A 26,308-nucleotide genomic window follows, 5' to 3' on the forward strand; every position below is an offset into this window, starting at 1 on the left:
CGTCCCCCAGGTTTTTGCAAAAACACTCAGGACTCTTCCTTCCTCTCAACCAGCCTCTTCTTCTAAAACAACAGTGCTGATCATATTATCAATACCCTCCAACCCCCGAGGCTTAGCGCTCTCTGGCTTCCAAGCATTTAAGGAAAGGTCAGTATCCTTGGGAAAGTAAGTTGACTTGAAAACAAAAGTTTATGGTTTGAGCACTGACCCTGACATTTACAAATAATGACCTTGAGCTCGTCCTTTCCCCTGTCTGAGAGAGCATCCCTCTCACCTCAAATGGGGACAATCTGCTTGTGCCAGAGGCTCCTGGTGCATATGAGGCAGTTTGTGTGGCTGACACTTCAGAGCAAAGATTCACCGTGGTTGAAACCATGTCTGTTCTGTACAATGTTCAGCCAAGACCTCACTGAATGCTTTTGGAAACCTTAAAAAGCTGTTATCAGTCAACTCTTAGCACTGATTATAAGATGCCTAATGTTTCTGCCGGTAAATGACTTAATTTCTCCCCACTTTTATTCTCTGCCTTAACTCAGGGGCTGCTTCACAGGAGTCCGGGGTAACCTGGGTTTCTGCTACATAGATTCCTAAAGCACATTTATTTGCTCCTTTACTTGTGGATGAGGTTAGAAGAGTGATTTCAAATCAGAGAGTTTACTGACCCTCCTTCCGTCACCATGAGCCCCTCTGAGTGTGTGACTGGAGAAGGAAGAGCCTCTGCCTTGTTGAAGAGGAAGCTTTGCCCTGATTGGGATATATAAGTGAGATATATAGCATAGAGTGCCAAGTAGTGCAGACTCATTTTGGTGCTAGCTTTCTGACTTCTTCATGAATGGAAAAGTCCCTGGAGAGGGGATTTATGGAAGTCCTTATTTCTCAGAAGTTTCTGCCTTACTCAGATAAAGGAAGCTCTTTCTGCATCTGTTGCTTCTCAATTACCTTCAGCTTCCAATAATTCATATGCCAACATGGCATTTCGGGGTGGCATAGTCTAACCCCGTCAGTGGTTAAAGACAAACCATTTATGAAGCCCGTGATTCTGTGGGTCAGCACTCTGGGCTGGGCTCAGCTGGGCACTCAAGGGTTTGCTGGGCCTGCTGGCGGTTGCTTTAGGATGGCCTCAGCAGGGTGGTCTCGTCTCCACCCCAGCTGCTCTGCCACCCTCCTGCAGGCAGGAGGGCGTATTCTCTTCTGGGCACACCCACTTACTGCTGCATTCTCTAGGCCGCAGCCGTCCCAAGGCCTGCCCAGTGTCAAGGAGTAGGGACATCTATTCCATATCTTGCTGGAGGAGCTGCAAAGTCACATTGCAGGGGTGTAGATACAGGAAGGGGTGGAGGGTTGTGGCCCTCATTGCAGTCAACCACAGTTGTCTTAGGTACTTTGTATGTCATTGATCATCTCATGTTGAAAAGGCTCCACACAGGGCTCAACATACTTCCTTTATGAAAGACCAGATAGCAAATGCTTTAGACTTTGTGAGCTACATAGTCTCTTTCTCAAATACTCAACTTGATCTTTGTAATGCAAGAGCAGCCACAGAACATAAACAGTCTATAAATGAATGAATGGACTGTGTTCCAATAAAATGTTCAAAAATAGGGACCAATTGGATTTGACTTACAGGCTGTAGTTTGTACACACCTAGCTTAGAAGACAAATAAGGTTGCACAAAAACAAATAACAAATTAGTTTTGATGGTGATGATGATACTTTCGGGTAACTACTTTTTGTTTGTTTGTTTTCTCTTACAAACATATTATTGTATTATTGTATTTCCGTCTTTCCTTTATTACTGCATCAGTTTTTGCTGCATAAGCGATCACTCTTGTTTATCTTTTATTTTCTAAGATGCTCCACTTTCGTTTGTCTTTGCCTATCTCCTCATGTTTATGTTTTTTCCCTCTGTGAAGTTTCTTGGAGTTCACTGTTCTCCACTTCCTCACAAAGGTGGAAAACAACTCTGTTCCTGAGAGGAATGGAAGCACTTCACCCATGAAATAGTGTCTGAGTCACTCTCATGGAAAACTCTAATACTTGAGACGGATGCTGTTCAAGGGTACGGGAAGGACTGCTTATTCATGGCAAGACGTGAGACGCATCCACCAGGCAACCTGAGAAGGGATCTGGGGTGGCTTTCAGTTCCGAAGGAGCTTGAGGGAACAGAACAATACAGCAAAAGAGGAGGAAAGTGTGTAAATAATGAGTCCATAAAATTAAAGTATAAGGAACTAGCTAAGGGACAGTGTACGTCTCTGAAATGTTACGGTGCTATGCTGAAGACGTTAGTTAAAATTCAGTGGCTAAAATGACAGTGCTGGTTCTTTATTGCTTCTTTTCAGCCTGAAGAGGAAACAGGAAAATGCTCACTATTAACTCCTTCAAGCCAGGTCTCTTCCTGCGGGTGCCCAGGAGCACAGTGGCCAGGGCAGCCTTACAGTCTCAGGTTGATGGTGAAGAGACCCAAAGGACATCCTGGCTTCGTCCTGTTTGTGCATTTTCTTTAGGAATATACTTTGCTAATGCATGTGGTCTAGCTGTTGAATTAATAGAGTTGACTCGAGTGTGAACAAAAGAACAGTCAAATGTAACATACAGCATATTTTAAAATGCATCACTTTGCATTCCCTTCTTCAATAATAAAATTGCATTTATTTAACCCCCAACTTCATGTGAGTGAATTCCCTGTTCCTAAGAATTACGAGGAAATATTTTTATTGTTACTAGTGGGGTTGTTTTTAGAGAGGGTGCTTTGTAGTGCTTGCAATAGAAATATCTGCCACCATGAGCGCTACTGGGTGCTGTACAAATGGTGTTACTGAGCAAATGCTATAAAAGTATCGTGTCTTTACAGCCTCGTAGGAACTCTATTGTTTGGGAATCTTTTTAGCCTTATTTTTCAGATTGCAAATTAGGGCTTCAAATGGTTGACTACCGGGCTGGTCACAGGCTGAGCAGAAAGACTCCGGGCTAGCGAGCCTGCAGTGGTTCTCAAAGTGTGGTCCCTGGCCAGCAGCATTAGCAGCTCTTGAGAACGGGTTAGAAAGGCAGTTATCAGACCCCACCTCAGACCTACTGAGTCGAGACCTGGTGGTGGGCTCCAGCAGTCCTTGGAGTCCTCTGTGAGATTCCGATGAGACAGCTTGAGAACCCTTAGGCACAGGGCAAGGTAAGGAGCTTTAGGCTTCCTGAGAAGGAAAAATTATTAAATCCATTTCAAGTTTTTTATAGCTAACCTCCCCCAAACAGGCAATCGCAGATCACCAGGACAGAACTGATCAATAAAAGAGACTTTTCTTTTTCCAGAGGAGCTGGACCTACTGGTTGTATGGAGATCTTTAAACTACCTGCTCTTAATGTGCCGGGCACAGTGCTCAGCCCAGTCATCGCTTTAAACCGTCAGGTGGTTGTGAGGATTAAAGGAGAGCATTTTCCACATTATACAACCGAGGAGAGAGAAGCTTAGACCAGCTATCCAACATGTAGTAATTGATGGAGCCAGTCTCCAGAACTGATGTGTTGATAAAGAGAACAAACATGAATCACAGCTATGTGTATCATGACTCAGAATGGCTACCATGTACAAATGATGGGGTTCGGGTCACACTACCCTAAAACATGGCACCTTGGCATATTGCATATTATAAGCTGAAGGAGACAAAACAGCAGAGGCAGGAAGGTCACCCTGACCTTGCCCTCTGAAACAGGTCATAAAACTCTCATGAGACAGACGCCCTCCCTACACCTGAAGGAAAGAACATCTTTCCCTCCGAACACAAAAGGACCCGAAAGGAATCCGAACAAGCAGTTCTTGCTCAAGTCTCGCTCACTTCACCACACTCAGCTCATACTCCTTAACCTGCCGTGTTCTTCCACGGCCGTCCACTCGCCATCAGGCTCATACTCCTTAACCTGCCGTGTTCTTCCACGGCCGTCCACTCGCCATCAGGCTCATACTCCTTAACCTGCCGTGTTCTTCCACGGCCGTCCACTCTCCATCAGGCTCATACTCCTTAACCTGCGGTGTTCTTCCACGGCCGTCCCACTATCGCCTCAGGCTCATACTCCTTAACCTGCCGTGTTCTTCCACGGCCGTCCACTCTCCATCGAGCTCATACTGCTTAACCTGCCGTGTTCTTCCACGGCCGTCCACTCTCCATCAGGCTCATACTCCTTAACCTGCCGTGTTCTTCCACGGCCGTCCACTCGCCATCAGGCTCATACTCCTTAACCTGCCGTGTTCTTCCACGGCCGTCCACTCTCCATCGAGCTCATACTGCTTAACCTGCTGTGTTCTTCCACGGCCGTCCACTCTCCATCGAGCTCATACTCCTTAACCTGCCGTGTTCTTCCACGGCCGTCCACTCTCCATCAGGCTCATACTCCTTAACCTGCCGTGTTCTTCCACGGCCGTCCACTCTCCATCAGGCTCATACTCCTTAACCTGCCGTGTTCTTCCATGGCCGTCCACTCGTCATCAAACCTCACATACTGATGCGCAGGTCTCAGTGTTTCTTCAGGTCTTCATTTTCTTAGGAGGCTCCCCTGTCAAGTAAAACTTACTTTAAATAAATCTGTTTGTGCCCTGGCCGGTTTGGCTAGTGGTTAGAGGCGTCAGCCCGCAGACCGAAGAGTCCTGGGTTCAGTTCCGGCTAAGGGCACGTACCTCGGTTACAGTTTGTCCCTGGCCCCGGTTGGGGTCATGTGGGTGGTAACCAGTTGATGTGTCTCTCTCACGTCGATGTTTCTCTCTCTTTCTCTCTCTCTCTCTCTCTCTCTCTCGCTCACTCTCTCCCTCCCCCCCACCCCCCTTCTCCTTCCCACTCTATCTGGAGATAAGTGCAAGAATGTCTTCAGGTGAGGATAAAAAAAATAAAAAATAAATAAATCTGTTTGCTTTCGTTTTGCTAATTTGTGTTTGTCAGTTTAAGTTTTAGACCCAGCCAGGGACAGTAAGAGGGTCAAGGAAAAATTTTTCCTCCCCTACCCAAAGAAACATATTTTTTTGGAATATATGTATGATGTAAAAAAACAAAAACAAAACTATATATATGTATATATATAATTGTTCTAAAGTTTAGTAATGGAAGCTAGAATTGTTTAAAGATCTATTTAGCTCTTTTAGTTACCCATTTATCTGTTTTAGATCATAATTATTATACTATTACATTCAAGAATTATTAATTTGATTGTCATAGTGAAGTGAAGATGGAAAGAATTTATTTTTCACCTGTTTTCCCCTAAGAGCAAATAAGTGGCTCTAAGAACACTAATACCTCTACTTTATGATCAATAAAGATCAGCCTTTAAGAATAGAAATGTATTAACCAGGACTTTTAAAATTTCTATTAAAAAAAATATATAAGTAGTCCGGCCAGTGTGGCTCAGTGGTTGAGTGTCGACCCATTCACCAAGAGGTTGCCGGTTTGATTCCTGGTCAGGGCACATGCCCAGGTTGTGGGCCAAATCCCCAGTGGGGGCCATGCAGGAGGCGGCCACTCGATGGTCTCTCTCATCGATGTTTCTATCTCTCTCTCCCTCTTCCTTCCTCTCTCTATAAAATCAATAAGGGAAAAAATATGTATGTAAGTAAAATGTACTATATGAAAGAAACATAATATTTCTTTTCAGTCAATGGAAGTAGACATAAAATATTCTCAGCAGGGAAGCCTGTCTTTTTAATACTTAATACTGATTCTGGTGAAGTAATAAGAAACACATAGTTTTTCAGCTCCTGGCTCTGGAATGGCGCCTTGTCCAAACCACGGAATGCAGTGCGTGCGGAGCCAGCTCAGCCTCCGGGCCTCCAGGGTGACCTGCTCTTTCTCCTAAAGAGTTGCCCTGGGACTGTTTTGCTGGCACTTCCTTTGTTCTTCTGCTGTGGATTTTCTTCTCCCAGGTACCTGAAAGGGCAGGTGAGCCTCTTGACTTTGGGAGATGCGAAAAGAAGCCTAGTTTCTGCTCGCCAAAGCCAAGTTGCCAGGATATTGTTTGCAAATAAAGAAAGGGTTTTTGTGCTAAGTGATATTTAAAGTAAAATCTTTTCCACATAGCTCTTTGGAAGAGTTTGAAATACACATAGTTGGTTAAGGGCATGGGTGTGGGGTTAAGCCAAAATAGATTCAGCTTTTCCTTTGCTGCTTGATACAGGATCATGAACTAGCCCTGGCTGGTTTGGTTTAGCGGTTAGAGCATCGGCCTGCGGTCCAGAGAGACCCAGGTTTGGTTCCCACTAGGGGCAAGTACCTCAGTTATAGTTTGTCCTCAGCCCTGGTTGGTTGTGTGGGTGGCAGTCACTCGATGTGTCCCTTTCACATCGATGTCTCTCTCTCTCTCTCTCTCTCTCTCTCTCTCTCTCTTCCTCTCTCTTTCTCCCACTCTATCTGAACAAAAAATAGGAAAATGTCCTCGGGTGAGGATAAAAAAAAAAAGAGGATCATGAACTAGCTTTAAATTTACCAAGCCACAGCTTCCTTGTCTGAAAGATGGGGTGATAATGCCTAGCTCACAGGCCCCTTGTGAGGGCTAATTAAGGTGGATTTGTTTTTAGAGTATAAGTATGATCCCTGGCCAGTTTTCTCAGTGGTTAGAGCATTAGTATGCAGACCAAAGAGTTGAGGTTTCGATTCGTGTCAAGGGCACAAACCTTGGTTGTGGCCCTGCTTGGAGGCAGCAAGTTGATGTGTCTCTTTCACATCGATGTTTCTCTCTCCCTCCTGTCTCTCTGTCTCTCTCTCTCCCTCCCTCCCTCCCCCCATCCCTCCCAACTATCTGAAGATAAATGGAAAAATATTCTTGGATGAGGATTAAAAATATATATATATCTGAGTATACCCCTCTTCTGGTATAAAGTTTCAGTGGCTTCCTACCTCTTTCCAATTGATTTCCAAGTCCATCGTGTCCCTCTTACAAGTCCCCTACATGACCTGTCACTTCACTTTATCATCAATGTTCCTTGAAAGTACCAGACACACTCCAACCTCAGGGCCTTTGCACTTGCAGTTTCCTCTCTGGACTGCTGTTCCCCATTTACTCTCAGTTCCCATGGTTCACTTCCTCCCTTCATTCCAGTTCTGCTCAAAGTTACTTCATCCAAGAGGCCTTCATGATCACCTTACTTTAAAAGAACAACTGTGTGTGCACATATCCAACACACACATTCCTCTTACCCTTTTAGATTTTTATCTTTAGATTTATCAATTCCTGATATATTAGATGTTTTCTGTTCTTTGTCCAAATCCCCATGAGAAAAGACTTGTTTTTATTTACTGCTATATTTCTAACAAGGAATTTATTCACCACTCAATAGGGACAATGATCCAGCGAGTCCTTTATATATCCTGGACTGAAATTTATTGTTACCTAAGTGGTTCCTAATTTGTAGGAATTTTAAGGGTACCAAGGAACTGGTACTGAGGTCCTTTTTTGGGATACAGAGAAGGGTTAGCAGGAGATACCGTCTGTTGCACCATGGAGGCGTGCCGCTGAGATCTTCCAAGAGAAGCCTGCCCCTGGAGTGTGGTCAGTGGACAGCCTCCAGCGGCAGCGTCTCAGCACCCCTGCCGCGCACCTGCCAAGGTTCCCAGCCATGGAGTTCCAGGAAGGGAGCAGGTCCTTCCCTGCCCCACAGGGCAGTCCTTGCTGTGGGGCACCCGTCCACCTGGCAGAGAGGCACTGCAGCCCGAGGCCCTTCCTACCCGGTTCTCCTTCCTCCCTGTTCTCCTTTCACAGGTGTTAGCTGGCCTCATGCTTTGGAGGCTCTCTCCTCCTGTTTCCTCTCCCCTTTCTCGCTCACAGGCATTTCCCCTAAGGAATCCTACCCTTCCAAGTCTGTCTGGTGTCTGTTCCTTGATGACCCAGCTGATGCAGAGCCCCCTCCAGCCCACCTCCCCGCCCTCCCCCCGGCCCCGTGGAGCACAGTCACGTGCTAAGTCTTTGGGACTGCTGATCTTCTTTTCTGAAGCCCACTCTGCACTCACTGCAGAATTCTCTAGAAGGTAGCAGGGGTCCTTGTGTGCATGCTCCAGTCGTGGCTGCACTTCGTGTAGGCACAATAAAAAGGGATAGAGCCAGAATCGGCCCTAAGAGCCACTGGGAACTGTGTGTCTTTGAGGCCTACATATAAGCTGTTTAAGAAGACAGAAAGTGGGAAGGGGATGACGTATCACGCAGCTAGTGCAAAGAAAAGCATTTTTAAAAGCTGACGTATTGAAGTGGGAACAGCATAGATCAAAGGGAAAGTTCACGAAAGTCATTTGCGACTCCTTTCCTTTCAGTGACTCTGTTCAGCATGGTCTGTCTTCTCCATATAGCCGTAGTCCAAATATTCGCTCCTGGACCTGCCTCTTCAGTGATTATATGTCTTCTGTGTCAGCGTACGTCTAACCACTTGCTCAGTGCAATTTATTATCCTGGAACTAATTGTGTTTTTATGAGAAGTGCTGTACTGAAAAGAAAGACGTACCAGCCTTGCCATGTTTCAAGAACGCCTGCAGAGCACATCTCCTGTTGTTCTTAGAATTTGGGGAGGAGGGGGTGTCAAAGACAAAGTTATTTATGATACTTATTAAGAAGTGGTAAGGCTGTAACCAGGAGACCGCTGCAGTGGGGTTTTGCAGGAGGGGAGGAGGTTGAGCTCCACGCTGAGTACAAGAAGGGATTTATAACTAAGGAGCAGGTAGAGGTCAGGGGTAGGTATCACCTGGGAGACAGTGGAGGTTGAAGAACCTGATCAGATATGAAGGGTGATCAGATATTGAGGGTGGGGGATTCTGGCCAAACAATCTTAGCGGGATTCTTGCTATCATTAGGCATTGATTGCAAAGACACACGCAGAAGTCCAAAAGCTGAGGCCTAATTGGGAAGAATATTCAGAAGAGCCTGGCTCAGGTTTGCTCAAGGAGAGAATTTTTGGGGTGGTGTGGGGAAGGGAAGGGGAAGGAGGTGACGTGTGTATTTTTACTATTTATTGTAAATATTTATTACAGAAACATTTATTTTCCTCCCTGGCTCAGAGTAAGCTGATCTTTAATTTTTCCTTACTTTAGTTGCTAAGGCAACTGTTTTCACTAACATGAGTTTTCCTGTCCAAGAAAGTTACTTTGAGTGACCACGCACTCCTCCTAATGGCATGTTCTGTTCACTCTGTTCCTCCTTCTGCAAGCTAAGAGGTAGCTGCCAAGTATCTTAGGAATAGTTTCTTCAAGTGTTCTATGGCAAGAATTGGGGAGCCTGTCCCAATGTCCTGTTACAACTCAGGACTCCTCTCAGAATCTGAGCAACCAGGGTTGGCCTCAGAATGTCCAGATGTTCCAGGAGAGAGGGACAAGGAGAGACAGCCACAGAGAGTTTGGCATCTCACACTGGCAGACCTTGAAATTTAAGTCCCAGTGATTTAAGCCTTTATCTGGAAGTAAAAGAGAAGGTGGGAATTCATAACTATTGATGAGCATGAAGTAAGCCATCGGAAGCATGGAGTCTGACTCTCCCAGGTGGCTTGTCCACGTACTTCCTTCTTCCCCCGAACCCAGAGCCTCATTGAGCTGACCACATCCCCACAGAGCCAAGGCTGTGACAGAACTTTTTTTTTTATCCTCATGTGAGGACATTTTTCCATTTTTGTTCAGATAGAGTGGGAGAAGGAGAGAGGAAGAGAGAGAGAGAGAGAGAAACATCAGCGTGAAAGAGACACATTGAGTGGCCACCTCCTGCATGACCCCAACAAGGTCCAGGGACAAATCACAACCGAGGTACATGCTCTTGGCCGGAATCGAACCTGCGAATCATTGGTCTGCGGGCCAACGCTCCAGCTGCTGAGCCAAACCGGCCAGGGCAGAGAACTTGTTAATGATAAGCACCATCAAGCCCAATGTCAGTTGCTTTTTGAAATGTAGCCTGATAAATCAGGAGAGCCATTGTACCTTTCTCCTCTTGCTTTGCAGTAACTTTGACCGACTCTTCCAGGCCACTTGGAAAGTTGATGATATTCTTTATTTCTGGGGTAAGAATAAAATGGAATGAGTGGATTTAAACTTCCCACTCAACACCAGAATAAGGTTCACTGGATCTCACTGTCATGACTGAAATAAGTGCTTTAAATGTTCCTGGTGGGTGATTGAGGGGAGACAGTTTCATGTCCGTTTCCATGGAATTTAGAACCCAAGATAAGCAGTGGGTCCACACCTCTAAAACTTGCTCAGTAACTCACCTGATTGTCCTCTCACCCTTGGAGAGGGACCTGCCATGTCAGAGAGGTTAGGGCAGGGCACCCAACCGGGGGGGGGGGGGGTTATCTCCTCAGGTCACTGCTGCCGCCACGCCCATGATGATGGCAGAGGCCAAACTGTCCTGATGGCTGCCCCCAGCCCGAGTATAGACTGAGGCTGGTCCAACCTCCCTGTGCAGAAACCAGACTTTCAGTGAGTCTAGCTCAATAGTTACTTGTAAACTCTGGGCTTCCCTCGTGCGCAGACTCCAGGTCCGTATTCTGGATCGGAAGAAATAAGCACACAGGCGCACCAATGTGCATTGCAAACATCCCCCAAACAGAAATGTTCTCTCTGCCACAGTGTCCCTGTCACTCAGCCACGTATCTGTGTCCTCCTGGGTGACTTGCTCACCTCAGCTAGGGTCAGTTTCCTCATCCATGTGGTAAGGCTGGTGGTATTTCCCTCGTTTGTTTCTTGGGTGAGTAATCATAATCAATACTAGCGACATTGGCCATAATTACGATTACTGTTTTATTATTTTCATAATGAGTAATACTTTCCTGGATTCAGATTATGCAGCACGCCCTCTCATGCCCAGAGGTAGCCTGCGAGATCGGTGTTATTGCTGATGTTGTTATTCCTGCTTTTGGAGAGGAGGACACGGAGCTCAAGTAGCTGGCCAGGTCCCACCACCTCGGGATCAGCTCTGCTGACCCTGAAACCAGTGGACAACGCCCAATGGCTTCTCGTGTTCATGAATTGGTTTTTGTGCTTAGTTATACAAAAACTTTCGTGCTTATTTCTTCCACAGCCCAAAGGAAGCTGTAATGCAGAAATATGTGCCACCAGATAAAAGGAATGGCACAGAGATAGAGATTGAAAAGAAGAAAAAAATGTTCAAGGACAGCCAATTACAGGCAAACTTAGCAGGCAGCCCCTCTCTGGGTAGCAAAAATGTCCCGTATAATTGAAATCAGTGAGCCGCAGATTAGCTACTTGTGATCCTGATGGCAAAGCAATGCAAGAGAGAGGAACCGTCTCAGGATTTGCGGTGTCTGTTAGGTTGCAAGGAAAGAAACAGATGAGGAAAAACACTTTTTCTGAGTACGAGGCTCTGAGAAAAATTCTGACATCAGGTAGGAGGCAGAGAGAAACACCACCCCTAATAACCTGGTGACTAATACCGTCAGCACAGTCATGGGAATCTTCCAGAAATGCGGCAGTTAGAACCAAACATTTCTGACATCTGGAGACTGGCATCTGGAGACGAGGAGGACAGCAGAGCCCCCCCCCCCCCCAGATGTGACTGCTGAGCGGCCACCCGGGCCCACTGCCTCACTGTGTCGCTGTCTCACTTATGGCCTCAGAGCAGCTGTGATTTAAACATGTGCTTTGGCGCAGCCAACAATCCCAGCTCTGCTCCACCGGCTACACAATACTGGGCAAGACACTCCATTTCCATGCCTCAATGGCCTTTCCTGTAAAATGGGGATAATAACAGTCCCTCCCTCCGAGGAGTGTTGGGGGCTTAATAAGTTAATGCGTACAGGGTGCTCAGCCAGGCCCGGCGCGTAGTAAGCCCTGTGCGCGTGGGCTGGGAACAGCTGGTGCAGTGGTGCAGGAGCAGACCTTTTGAGTTGCTCCTCAGGAGATGAGAACTACAACTAGAATCCTCTTGGGTTCTGGTTGAGCATTATGTATGGGAGGAAAGGTCTGTATTAAATTAAACAGCTTCACCCAATAGGGACCTCCGTTCAGAGAATCGAAGGCAAAGGAAAGGAATGCAGAAGTTGCAAATGCTCCTCCGTTGCAGGACAGGTTTCCTCTCAAGGTGAACAGCGCATAGCAAGGGTCGGTGATGCATGGCCACGGCCAGTGCCCTTCTGCTCCTCTGCAAAATGTGAGCTGAGTGTCAGTCATTTCATGGTGATCTGTAAAAAGAAGGGAGATTAACAACTGGAGTGAACATTCTGGATCCTTCCAAGGGGAAACCATGCCCATGAGGGAAAAAGCAACTTTCGGACCAGTGCCTCTCCGTTATAGCAGTCCATAAAGCCTTCTGATGGCTGAATGTCATCAACAGGGGCTTCAGTTTTACCTTGAAGAAACACGTGCCCTGGTTGATTTGGGTCAGTGGTTAGAGTGTCAGCCCATGAACCAATGGTGAGTTCGATTCTGGTCAAGGACATGTACCTCGGTTATTCCTCCCCTACCCTGGTCGGGGTCATGCAGGAGACAGCCAGTTGCTATGTCTCTTTCACATCGATGTTTGTCTCTCTCTCTTTCTCCCTCTCTCTCTCTCTCTCTCTCTCTCTCTCCCTTCCTCCCTCCTTCCCACTCTATCTGAAGATAAATAGAAAAAATATATATATCCTCAGGTGAGGATTTTAAAACAAAACACACACACAAACACATGTGATTTTGAAAGGGAAGTTTGTGTGCAGAATAAAAGAGGATCTGCTAAACACAGAGTTTAGCCATTTCTCTGGAATAAGGAGCTGAAGCAAAAAGGCCATGAGGCATCACCTGGGCTGTTACCTTCCAGGATCTGACCGAAGCGGGAGCTCTGGGATCCCTAGGTTAACTCTCTCCCAGACACCACCTACCAGAAGGCCACACCCAGCTCTTCTGGTTTAGTGGTTGGGGGTATAAAGTTACTGATACTTGGTGAGACCCTGAGGGCCTTTTCCTAACTCAGACTTCACTTGCCTCTCTCCCAACCTTGACAAGGTCCTTTTCTCTTCCACTCGGTCTGATCAAACCAGGAAACAAGGAGGATGAGCACTGTTTACCCAGAGTTGGAGCTTACCAAAGCAGTGTTCATTTACCGACAATCCAAAATCCTGTTGGTGAGAGCGGAGGGGAAGCTGCTTCGTCAAGGTCAAGGTTGACAGAGTAGAACAGACACTGCTTTGGGGATCAGAGAAACCTGTTTGGGCCCCAGGTCTGTTACTTATCAAGTATGGCTTTAAAGAAGGTACTCTCCTTCAAAAAATTATTTCAATCTCTAAAACTGCATTGTCCAGTATGGTAATGGCTAACCATGTGTGGTTATTAAAATAAAAATGACTGAAAATTAAAAATCCATCCCATTCGTTGTGCCAGCCACATTTCAAGTGCGTCACTCGCCCCTGGCTCTCGCCGCTGCCAGCTCCGGCCGCGCCCCTCGGCATGTGCACATCGTCGTGGAGAATCCACTGGACGTGTCGATCTGATCCAAAGTCTTGTGGGGTGGCCGTGAGATTCACTTGAGCTCGTGTTTGTGAAATGCCTGGCACCGTGGCCCTCAGATAACATCGGGGCTGTTTTCTCGTAGCTACGACGCTTGCTCAGCATGTACTGTCCCTCGTACTTAGGTTTTCTCAGTGTTGCTAGCCCTGTGAGGCTGGCATCAGTTTTCTCGGTTTACAGATGAGAAAATGAAGCTTGGTGAGGTTACGTGACACCACTCCAGGATTCTCCAGCAGGTGCCTGGCGAGGAGGCTGGCCTTGGACCCAGGAACTGTAAACGACTCGACTCGTCAGGGGCCTTTGAGGGTCCTCTTTGCCCACCAGCAGGAGGTTGTAGGGGGTGTGAAAGTCCTCGTTTTACTCCCGTGGATATGCTAAGCTACCCACCCAGACACGAGCACAAAAGAGCCTCTCAGCAGCTCAGCCAAGGTTTGGGGTTGAGTGGATGCATTTACTAGCTGGTCCCAAATCCCTATCCCTAGCTGGTTGTTAGGCTTGACTGTCCCCTATTTGATGATGCTGTAGAAAGAGTCACAATCAACGTGTGTCATGGTAATGGAGAAAGGGTAAGAAGGAACCACAAATCAAAATTAAAATCATTTACCTATTATCTAGAAACCCCACCCAAATACTTTCCTTCTCTTCTGTCAGCATGTTCTGCTTGCCAGGTTCTCTGCCATTCCTTATAAGAAGAAATGGGATTCCAGTTTATTTAACCAAATAACTTTTTTAACTGAAATAAAGGGGGGAAAAGTTCAATCTGTCGTTTTGAAAGGAACTTGAATTTTTGAAAGATGGGTTGTGATAGTGAATAGTGTGACGTAGCACATGTTAGGGGAAGTGTCTCTGGAAGTTTGTAGTGTCAAGCCCCTCGGAGAAGGGTCCTGGAGGCACCAATAGCTTCTCGCTGCAGCGATTCCAGCAGGAGTGATTTCTCTGGCCTCTCTCACACAAGACGCTCCCCTGGCCCCCAGAGTGGCCGTAGTTTCACAGAAGGAGCTCCTGTCCCTCTCACCTCCTTTGTCACAGTGGCCCAGGGAAAGACTTAGGTTGGGATGGGAGAATTAACTAGTCCTTGGGCTCTCTCACGTGACTGTGATGAATTTTAACTGAGTCATCTGAGAACTGAAATTCTGAGCCCCACCGGAAGAAATTCTGTTAGGCTTTGTTTTCTTACCAGAGGGTTCTCCTAGGATCTGTTCACTGGAAGACAGGTTTGCAAAGGAGGAGGAGCTTGGCTCCCTTTCATGCTCTCCCCGCCCTGCCAAGTTTGAAGAATGTTTCCAGACAAGGGGACTTACTGCCTCAGTCTAGTCGTGGGGACACAGCCCAAGTCTGGTCAGTAGGTGTCCACATGAAATTTTAAACTGCTGTTAGGCACCTGGCCGGTGTGGCTCAGGTTGAGCGTCGACCCATGCACCAAGAGGTCGCCGGTTCGATTCCTGGTCAGGGCACATGCCCAGGCTGTGGGCCCGATCCCCAGTGGGGGGCATGCAGGAGGCAGCCAGTCGATGTTCTCTCTCATCGATGTTTCCATCTCTCTCTCCCTCTCCCTTCCCCTCTCTCTCTAAAATCAATAAAGAAAGAAAGAAATTGAACTGCTGTTAGGTTAAAGAAAGAAGGAAAACATAGAGATTGTGTGCCTTTACTCACCAGAGGGTCCAGTCCTTTTGTTTGTTTGTGGGGGTGGAGAGAAACCTAAATAGGTTGTGTTTCAGGTCCTTTCAGCTGATGGCCACATACCCTCAGATTTGCTCTCTGATTTTCATGGGTAGTTTGAACACATTTGGTCCAAGAATCTTTCAGTCACAGTTGATAAGCTCATGTGAGCTTTGTTGGAAATCTTGCCATTTAGAATTGCACAGAGCTCCTTACAGGTCTCCCTGGAGAATTTCTATTCTGACAGTTGCCTCTCCTATTATCTAATATATTTGTTTTATGAACTACATGGGCACCTGATAAATGATACTGTTTCCCTTTTTGCATTTGTTGCTGGGAAGCCCAGAGCCAAAGTGGCATCCTGTTTACCTTGTGTAGGACCTTATGACAAGCACTTCTGAAAGATTCTTTTGGTCTGTCCTTATTTTGCTATTTTACCTTATTTTTCATATCCTTGCCCAGAGTTCTTATCCCATTTCAAAAATGATTTCTTTGCAATGGAATTTAAACAGTGTTCCTGGTCCAACAGGGATTCTCAGCAGGCGCCTCAAAGCCACAACCAACCTCTAAGATGAGCTTGTATGCATTTGAAACTGGGGCCCCTTCCTCCAGGCAGACAACCTCAACAAATTGTTCTTGTGTTTGTACATCTGTCCATGGCAGCCCTCCAAGGACTAACCCTGCTGGGTTCTGGGCCTGGTACAACCCCCTGAACTTGAGTAACTTCTTGTGGATGTTTTACATACTCGCCTGCTATAAAATATTGTATTTGAAAAAAAAATTCATTTTATTTCTTAGTGCATGGATTTAGTTGTAGTGTGCCTTTGATATGCTGGGTTCTTGGAACACAAATGTGTACAAGAAAGTTTCAAGGACTGTGCCCTCAAAGAGGTTATGCTCTGGTGTGAGAGCTAAGCGATACATCAATAAACAAAGAAATAAAAGAATTACAGATTGTGTTCAGTACAAGCAAGGAAATAGTCAGGAACTGCAATACAGAATAAAATGAGAGACCTGTTAAGGAGTCAGGCAAGCTCCTCTGCGGAGGGATAACTGGGGTAAGGCCCATAGATGCAGAGGGGCCAGCTAGTGCTCATGGCGGCAGGAAGAGACCTCTGGACTGGAGGAGCTTCAAGTGCAAAGGCCTCGAGTATAGAAAAAACTTGGGAAGTTCAAGGACAAGGGTTCTGATGGCTGTAGTGAACAAAGATTGGAAAGTGGCATGAGAGAAGGTCCCTAGGACCCATATTATGAAGGACCTTTTAGGCCATGGCAAGGAGTTGGAATTTTATTCTAATATGATGGGAATTCACTGAATGGTTTTAATGAACTGAATGAATGTTTAAGGAATCAATCTGGCTGCTTTGGAAAGAAAGACTATACGTGGGAAAATCAGTACATGGGAGAGAGAATGATGGTTTGCATTAAGGTGGTGGTGGTGGTGGAGATGGAGTAAAATATATATGAAAATACTATGGAAGTGGACTTGTTAATGGAAGTATAAGGGAAAGATGAAGGAAACTCAGGGATGACTCAGTTTCAATACGTGGGTAGATACTAGTGACATCTATTGAACTAAGAAAGTCTTGTGATGGAGAGACTTGAGGACAGAGAGCAGGGAATAAAGAACTCAGTTATGGACATATTAATTTTGAAGCAGCTGAGTAGAGATGTCAAGTAGAGAGTTAGCCATCTGAATTTGGACCTCAGAGAGGACTTGGCTGCTTTGATAAGTTTGGGAGTCATCAACCAATCCCATGGGGTTAAAAGAAATCTAGGAGCACAGTATAAATGAGAATTCCCAGAACTAAATCCTAGGGAACATGTAGACGTTGAGTATAAAAGGAAAAGAGAGTGAAGAAATGGAACACAATCGGGGTATCAAGATGGGAGTGTTTCAAGAAGGAGGGAATAGTCAGCTGCTTCGAAGAAATCAAATCAGATAAGAAATGGAAAGTGTGCGCTGCATTTGGCTTCCTGAAAGTCTTGGCGAACTTGGCCAGAGAAGTTTCGGAGGGTGATACAAATGGAAGGCGGTAGAATTGGTCAAAGATGGTATAGGAGAGAGGTAGTGGAAACAGTGACCATAGACATATTTTTTAAAGATTTTATGCCCTAACAGGGATTAGAGACATGAGGTAGTAATTGAAGGATGAAGTGGGAGCAACTAGAATATATTTAGGTGCTGACAGGAATGATCTAATAGAGGAAAAAAATGATGTGTGTTGGGTGGTGACAAAGGACTGAAGTTCTTATGTAGGTGCAAGAGGATGGAATCTGGAAGAGGACTGAATCTGGAGCATAAGTGGGGGACTAACCTTTGATGGGAGAAATCATGCGTCATCCGGAGGGGAAAGGAGAAAAGTTCTCATTGGATGGGTTTTCTTTACTCAGTAGACCACAGTAATTGGCTGCAATGAAGTAGTCCTTTCAAAGAGTGGGGACCCTTTTCAGAAAGCATTAAAGGGTAGAACATCATTGTTGACTGTCCATTTGAAGCTTTTAATCTTGAATTTATTTTTCAAAGTAATTACAGTTGACATTCAAAATTATTATATTAGTTTCAGGTGTGCAGCATGGTGGTTAGACCTTTCTATAACTCACAACGTATCTGCTTGGAAAGTCAGTACCCCCTTGACACCATACATAGTCATTTCAACATTATTGACTGTATTCCCTATGCTCTGATCCCAATCCAGTGTTGTGATTTTCTTTATCAACTTCAGTGATAAAGTATCGATAGGATAGACTCTTCGTTTTTTGGCCAAGCAAACAGAAAATGAGACAGGGGAGTTGATGGTGTCTGTGAGGAAGTGACTGTAATACTGGATCGTGGAATTAGGCTGTACAGGGATGGAAGAAAGAGGAGAGGTCTGATGGTAAGAGATTGGCAGGGTTAATGAATAGGAAGTTGCAAAGAAGTCAGATACAGGAAAATAAGGACTGTCGAGCAAGGGGCTGGAAGGATCAGATGACATGGTCCAAGAATGGGATGTTAGGAATCAAAATTGCAAGGTAGCATTGATAAGTTCTAGGAGCACTGAGTCACTGAAAGAGGAAGAAGGAAAAAACTCATTATTGCCGTTAAGGTGGCTAAGAAACTGAGAGTTCTACCTCAAAATAAGTTAGAAACCCATTCTTATTCATCATGTATATTTCATGGAGCATCTCAAATATTTATTTGGAATTAGATAGGGTGCACATAAATTACTAATGATGGTAGCTGATTCATTGTGGGCCTACTCTGTAAGTACCAGTTTAGAACATACTTTTGAACATTGTGCCTTGTTAGAATATAAATTGGGAAGTATTCTAAAATGTGCTAATTCTCATAGTTCAATTAGTTGATAGTTCTCATATCTTAAGCAGCAATGATATAAAACTCCCTGTGGTCATTTGGGTCAAGATTGATAGCTTTGCGTGGTGTTCAGCACCCTCCTGGTCTAGAGTTTGTGTGCCCCGTCCCATCCCTTGCCACTCCCTTGAGGTGTCCTAGCCACACCAACTCCTTGGAAGTGCTCAGTGTCAGGACAAGCCTGCATGTGTTACAGACATTGCACCCTCGGCCTGCCCTCCTGCTTCACCCGGACCACTTCTACACATCCTCTGAGGCCCATCTCAAGGGTCAACTTCTGGGTCAAGCCTTTTCTAAGAAACTGCACCATCCTAAAGAGTCATTGTGTGGATCCAAAAACATCACCTACTGGCAATTCCATATGTTAGCAACTTGCTACCCCTTGCTCAACTGTAACTGTGGACTAAGTATATTTACCATCTCCCTGAATTCCCACTACAAGCCTGAAAAGCAGGCGTAAATACTTGCATTTACCAGACAAGGATTCTGAGATTTAGAAGGTGTCTTTCTGGAAGAAGGTAAATAATAAGTAAATGTCAGAACTGGGTTTGGATTCCAAAGACAAAGGGCATTCCATGCTCCTTCTTTTGTCTTATTCAATGCTATGTGCCTGGTACAGAGTTGAACTATGTATGATAATTGTTCATCAGTCTGAAAACCCCCCAAACAAATGGGAATGCTGGCTTTGTTTATGACTTCCAGGACTCTCCATTCTGCCACTGTGTGGTGGCCCAGAGTTTTCACATTGGATTTACCTTGAGGCATGTTGTTGCTTCCCTGAAATTTAGAAAGATACATTTTAACAGGTAAAGCTAAGAGTCTGAACTGCCTTTAAGACTCGTAATCCTGTAAGAACTCTTTGTTTTAAATCACGGGCCTTGACCTGTGTGGCTAGACAGATTCCTTATTGCTGGAGTTGTAACAATCTGGGGTGAGTGTTTTAGATCATGAGAAGACTGTGGATTTGTTGACACATGGGTGCCAAGTCTTGGTGTAATCCAGACAGAAGGCAGAGGGCATCTGGGTTCATTCCCTGAACACCTCTTCTCTCTCATTGACATACAATTTTCCTGTTCTTAAGCACAGGGGTGCTTTCTTGCTAATGATCTGAAATCCTCTGGAAGTATGACACAGCTGCTCTGGGGCCCTTGCATTTGGCCAGCATCCCTTCTTGATTTAAATTTTGATTTTGTAGTATTCACAAGAATTCCTGATGTCAAAGGCTACAGCAGTGGTTCTCAAAGTTTATTGTGCATCAAAATCACCTGTAGGACTTATTGGAACAGATTTCTGAGCCCCACTCTGGAAATTGATTCAGTCCCTGTGAGCTGAAGTCCTAGATTCTACAGTTCAGTCAAGCGCCCCGGTGATGTTGATGCTGCTGGTCCAAGGACTCCCTGTGAGTAGCTCACAGTGCTGCTGAAGTCCTAGTTTAAAGGACACCAAATGAGGTTGGACAGAAGAGCAAAATTCTTAGCAGTTTCCTGAGGAGACATCTAACTACTGAATGTGTAGACCAAAATGATGATAATGATAATAATAATAACAATAACAACAACTTCCCAAAATAAAGTATCTGTTGATTTTTGACAGTATGTAGGTAGCGACAGTGAGCCCCCTGGTGTGGTGGGAGAGCCCTGGGCTGGAACCCCGACGTCCTTTCCAGGAGCTCTTCTTCCCAGGTCTTGGAGAAACTGTCTTCTGTGTGACCTTCAGAACGAGTCTATTTTGTTCCTAAAATTCCTCTAGAGGAGGATACAACATAAAATTGATCCATCTCTCACCTGGATACAAATGTGAATACAAACAGTTTCAAAATGAAAACATTCCATAATATAATAAGAAATGTAGTCAGGATACAAAAGGGCGACTTTTCATTGTCCCTTGTGTAGAGGCTAAAAGATACTTGCATTTTTATTAGATTCAAAATGGTGTGAGTCATGCAGATCAACACTTTTTTTTTTCTTTTTAACAGGAATCCTTTGTGTTCGAACCCAACTGCCTCTTCAAAGTGGATGAATTTGGCTTCTTTCTGACTTGGAAGAGTGAAGGCAAGGTATGGCCCAGGGACACCAAGCTGTTCTTTCCTGCTGTGTGGGTGAAACCATTTTATTTCCGAGCAAGTAGACAAGTACGTCTTGGGGGTGTGGACCTGTGTTTATTCATTCATTCAGGATTTTTAGAAATGTGCTTCCAGGGCCAGACCTTGGGGTGAGTGGATCAAGGACAGGATCCTCGCCCTCGTAGATTTCAGTCCAGGAACAAAGTCAGGCATTGAAAAAAAAGGTACAAGTCATTCAGTGTTGTGGAAGAAAATGTCAGGTTGTTAGAAGAGCTTAAGATAGGCGGGTCTGATTTAATCTTGGGAGTTAGGAAGATTCCCCAGAAAATGAGCTGTTTAAGCTGAAACCTCAAAGGTACATAAAGAGCATGTTCATCTGGTTATATTGCAGAACTCAACTCAGTGCATGCCACAGTGCGCACGTAATAAACCTCTGAGCTGATTTCAGAAAAGTGGAATTGGAGTTATATATCAATTAGCATTATTTCCACGTATATTTCATGCACACCGTATGTTTAATAATATGCATACGTTAACATTATATGTGAAAAAGTAACAGCATTTTGTAAACATTTTATAAATAATTATTCAGAGTTACGTGTGTGTGTGTGTATGTGTCTGTATGAAATGGAGTGTTTGGGGTCTTGATTATTTCTGACTGGTACAAATTATTTTATTGTTTTTCACTTCCTCTTCTACCTTAGTCTAACCAGCATTGCCTTCATCATCACAAACATTTGCTAAGTACCTAGTCTGTGCCATAGTTCTGGCAGAATTTAGGCTCACGGCTGTATTATATTCTCTCTTTTCAGGAAGGACAAGTGCTAGAATGCTCCCTCATCAACAGTATTCGTTTGGGTGTCACACCAAAGGTACCAGTGATTGGTGTTTGCTATTCTTCTAAACACAGACTTACTTAGATTGGAAATGGTCTCTTGTATACTGTTTAACCCATTTCTGCCCCCAGCTACTGCCCCCAAATCATCAGCCTGGAGTTAAGAACAGAGACGGTTTAGAAATCTTCTCATCTATAACTGTTGGGTGATTTGGACTGCATTATGTTTAGTTATATTAGAAATGTTATTAACCCTTGAAAACAAAAACCTTTGCATGATACCGACATCAGAGAAACAGTTCCCTTAACTCAGAAATAACTTGCAAGTCCCCCATTCCTTTTCAGTAAGCAGCTAGTGAGTCACCACTGGTCTGTGGTTGATGTGGAAATTGTAATGGCTTCGGGAGTTCCATCATTGTGCACCTGTGCGTGAAGACATTGGCTCACCTTGAAAGCTCGGTTTGCCTTTGAGAGAAAAAAATGAGAGTGTGTGAATCAGCCTTCTTCACAGTGACTGATTTGTCTGAATAAGAACTTGTTTGCATAATGGTGCTAGGAATTTATTTATTTGTTTAGTCTTTTTTTTTTTTTTTTCAGTTGTTGAAAGTATTACAGATGTTCCCCCTTTGGTGCTAGGAAATTCAAGACTTTTTTCTAGAATATTCTAGCACAGTGTTTATTCACTTCTCCATAACAGCTCTGCAGGTTTTTGGATATTCAATACAAAATTATGTGCCAAACTTGATTTTGTTAAGCTGTCCTCTTTTGTGTTAGTTAAAATTTCCGTGTAACTGGGCTGGCGTTTCCTCCTGAGTTCTTTACAAGGACTCTAAAAACAATATTTTATTTGCTAATTAGGGTAAACTTGCACAGTCTTCATTCCAAAGGAGGGTGCCACGCTCCTGGAGATGAGCACACTCCGTCTTCGTGTCCAGGCTACTTGAAAGATAATCTTATCTTTGAGTAACTGTTGCTGGTTGTGGGAATGCCATGCTTATTTGCGTGAAACCTCAGTGACTGTCCCTTGGTGAGAGACCCCTTTGATCTCTGCGGACACAACCAGGTGCCAGTCGGAGCCTTGTCTCCCGTTGCCATCTTCTAGGTCCTTCCTAAAGAAAGACCCTCACACCTGGTTTTCTAAACCAATAACATTATAGTACCTGTCTCACCAGATGAGTTGTGTAGTGTTACAGCTTTGACCCTGACAAGTTTTAGAATAATGCTAGATATCTGACCTTTACTTACGATGGAAAGAAAATGTTTGTCCTTATGCATATATATTTTTTGTCAAATGTGGTTTCTTTTTACCTGTGTCCTTCATGCTCTGTGATCTAACATTTTCTCCTGTTTGTATTCCTCCACACAGGATCCCAAAATCCTGGCCGCTCTGGAAGCCGTTGGAAAGTCAGAAAATGATCTGGAAGGACGGATAGTGTGTGTCTGCAGTGGTACCGATCTGGTGAACATCAGTTTCACTTACATGGTGGCAGAAAATCCAGACGTAACAAAGGTAGCCTCAGTGAAACAGCCTCCCCCACCCCATACATATTGGTCCACATAATTATTTTAAGTATAATATAATTTTGAGGTATATAGTTTTGATTGTATAATAATTTAAATTTTAAAAACATTTTCATTGCCTTGCTGGTATATTGGTGTAGAAACTCACAATACCCTTTGAGCATACCACTCATGGACGTCAACAACCCAAACACTTTCTACAGGAAAAACTAGCCTGGCACCTCTCAAACCGGCATGTGCACAGGAATCACCTGGGATTTTGTTAAAATCCATATTTGGATTCAATACGTCTGAGGCAGGGACAACATCCTCCCTTTGTAACGAGCTCCCCGTTGATGTGGACGCCGCTGGTCTGAGAACTGCAGCGTCAGTAGCCAGGGCCTGGATCAGCTCTGCCTAGTAAACTATAACGCAGGCGATGCATTACATTTAGAGGTATCTAGCAGCTACAGTGACAAAGTAAACAGGGACAGTGAAGTTAATTCCAGTGAAATAATTTCTTTAACCCAGTATGTCCAAACTATTATCATTTTAACATGAAATCGATATGTGTTAGTGATGTATTTGCATTCTTTGTCCATACCAAGTCTTTGGAATCTGATGTGTGTTTTCAGTTTAGCTACACTTCAAGTGCTCAGTTCCTACACCTAGCTAGTGGCTACCATGGTGGACAGTGCAGGTGTAGTTGCTTAAGACATCCACGCTCACCCCCAATATGTTATTACAGTATTGGGTTAAGATCCAACTTTCAACACCCAAATCAGCATACACTGCCCTGGCAAGCAAGCCTCTCAACGAGATTTTGGCCAATGAAGTAGAAAGCTTCAAATCGAGTTCATGTTTCTGTAAGTCTTCTGTTCTCAAAGGGGGGGGGGTACCTCTAGACAAAACTCCCATTATCTTTCTGTGATATGTATAAAGAGGCTTATGCCTTGGCTGTCCCAGTCCAGAGACCTAGGTTTGTGGGATGCAGGAAGCATTTCATTTTCCCAGTAGTATTACAAGTGGAAACTCAGTTCAGAGTTGAAGGATAAAGGCCATCATTAGAAATATCAAAGTTTAGAGCTACCAGGGAATGTACACGAGATCACTGGAGGAAACTGAAATTAGAAGATATAACCCTGAGTTAATTGGTGGCAGAGCTGAGTTCTGCAGGTTGAGTCCACAGCCCAGTGTCTGAAGCTTCACCCGGGAGCTCCTTACATGTTAAAGTCACAGGCCCACCAGACCCACTGATCCCAAATCTTCATTTTTAACAAGAGCCCCCAACCCACCCAGGTGACTCATCTGTGCAGTGAATTCTGAGACGCTCCTGGCCTCTTGGCTTTGAAGCCAGGAATGGATGCCCCATGGGACCTGAGAGCCTTTGCCTCTGTCCTTGTGGTGGTTTTGTTGGCTTTGTGATGTTGTTCCAGGTCACCTTCCTTTGAGAGAATAGATTTTGCAGTGCCTTCAAGTTCTTTGATTATTTTGCTCAGATCAACACCTGTTTGAATGGTTCCTGGAACCCTGCTGATCTAAACAAACATTATTCCTGCTACTTGTAGTTCACGCCTGCCTGTGTGCTAGAGGTCTTTTCAGTTGCTCTTTGCCATAGCAACATTCAGGCCCAGAAGTCCATGCTGGCCACCCACGAAAAAGGCTTGCTAACTACATACAGATATTTAGCCACCTGAAATTTTGCAAAATGACACTTCTGTAGACCTATTTCCTGGCTGTTGTCATCCTGTCATATTACAAAGAACAGTATGACTAGGTATGAGCTAAAGAATCTGGGCTTTGGGACCATGTTGACTAGGCTCAAAACTCTGCTCTTCAGCTGTGTGACTTAGACACACAGTTTGCCTCTGTGCCTCATTTTCTTGGTCTGTAAAGTGGGAACAACACCAAAATATTTGCTTCTAGGATTGTCGTGAGGACTGCATGCGTTCTTGCACGGAAAGTGATTCACGCGCTGCCATTCTCGTGTTAGCTCATGATCACAGGGTCACAGAACTTTAGAGCTGGAGATAGAACTTAGGAAGGGCTTCCCACCAGGCCATTTTTCAGATGAGGAAATGAAGCCATGGAGTTAAAAGAACTCACCTAAGACTACACAGCAGGCTTGGCCAAAGTCCAGCCTAAAACTCGGGCCTTCTGATTTCCACGTGATGCTACGCACTCCATGCCCTGAGCAGGTGCAGTCCTGGGAAACAGCTCCATTCAGTAAATCCCTAACTGTTTGCCTTCCATGGTCTGATTGTGGTCGGTCTTGGTCCATTTTGTTTAAGAACCATGTTCTGAAATCTGTACTCATGAGTAGGTAGTATGTATGTGTATATTTGAGGCACAGAGTATATACTTAAAGATAAGATTTTTATTTTCTAGTAACATTTCCACTGAAATTTAGTACTAGCTAGCCAAAGAAGTGAGGACTATGAAATAATTCTGTATTGGATTTTCAGTTGAAAATCAACACTCTTTAGGCCTGCTTTTATTAAAGAAACAGAATGTTTCCGTTTCTGGAAATCGTTACTAAGGATTTTATATTTCAATAATAGTATCATGTATCCATATAAACCTCACTATCCAAACTAGACAGTTTGTATCATTAGAGTGTGGCCTGTTGGTTGATCGATACTTGGAGAAGATACTGAAAAAAGTTTTTTTTTTCACTAAGTACACATGTATGTGGATACTCTTGCCCACTTTCCGATTTTAAAACTTAAGTATTATTCCAGATCATAATAGTTACCGCCTCCAGCACTGACAGCATTTCCCCATCACTGCCATTCTGTTCCTGTTCCTCTGTGGGTTTCATCATCCTTAACAGAACACCCAGCCCATCAAAGTGACAGGATATGTACAAAATACACACAGATGTAATTACCTCAGGTCAAAACGATGGCAGAATGCACACATTAAATCCAGGCAAGTGAGAAATGTAGAGATCTCCCAGAGTACCTGAAACAGTGTTTGTGACACTTTGTGGCACCGACCACTGTAACATGAGGACAGCTTAGGCACCATAGAATGTGCTAACAGCCCTCTTAGCCAGCTGAATTCCTGGTCAGCTTATCGTAAAAGTCAGTTAAAGCAAGTCATCTTTTTTTAAAAATAAGGCATATATGCCTTAAACACTTTATTTTCACTTAAAGCATATACATATGATTCAATTGTTGGTCAGTCTTTTAATGTTGGGGCTGAAGTGTGTTTATTAAGTATGGATCTGTTGATTGGGGCCAATGTATTCTGTGTGTGTACCTCATCCATAATGCATCATCTAAAATACCCAGTTTGGATATTTGAAAGTAGAACTGATGCTTCAAAGACACTCATGAAGTATCGCAAGGAGACAGAGGATGGGACTTCTTTCCCTCATCATTTCATTGTCTTGTTTCCATAGAGTTTAAGAAAACGTATTTTAGCAACTTGCCTTTAAAGGAAGCTTTCCAGAA

General features: G+C 44.4%; 1 protein-coding gene across 1 annotated transcript in view; it reads left to right on the forward strand.

The window, feature by feature from the left end:
• PLCB4 (phospholipase C beta 4) overlaps window positions 1-26,308 on the forward strand; it is a 304,315-nt gene that overhangs the window by 146,845 nt on the left and 131,162 nt on the right. The window contains exons 4-6 of the mRNA XM_036245264.1: window positions 20,429-20,509; window positions 21,328-21,387; window positions 22,717-22,860. Coding sequence (XP_036101157.1) covers window positions 20,429-20,509; window positions 21,328-21,387; window positions 22,717-22,860 — 285 coding nt within the window. The remainder of the gene's footprint in view (window positions 1-20,428; window positions 20,510-21,327; window positions 21,388-22,716; window positions 22,861-26,308) is intronic.

This window comes from Molossus molossus, unplaced genomic scaffold, assembly GCF_014108415.1.
Source record: "Molossus molossus isolate mMolMol1 unplaced genomic scaffold, mMolMol1.p scaffold_m16_p_6, whole genome shotgun sequence".
NCBI classification, from domain to species: domain Eukaryota; kingdom Metazoa; phylum Chordata; class Mammalia; order Chiroptera; family Molossidae; genus Molossus; species Molossus molossus.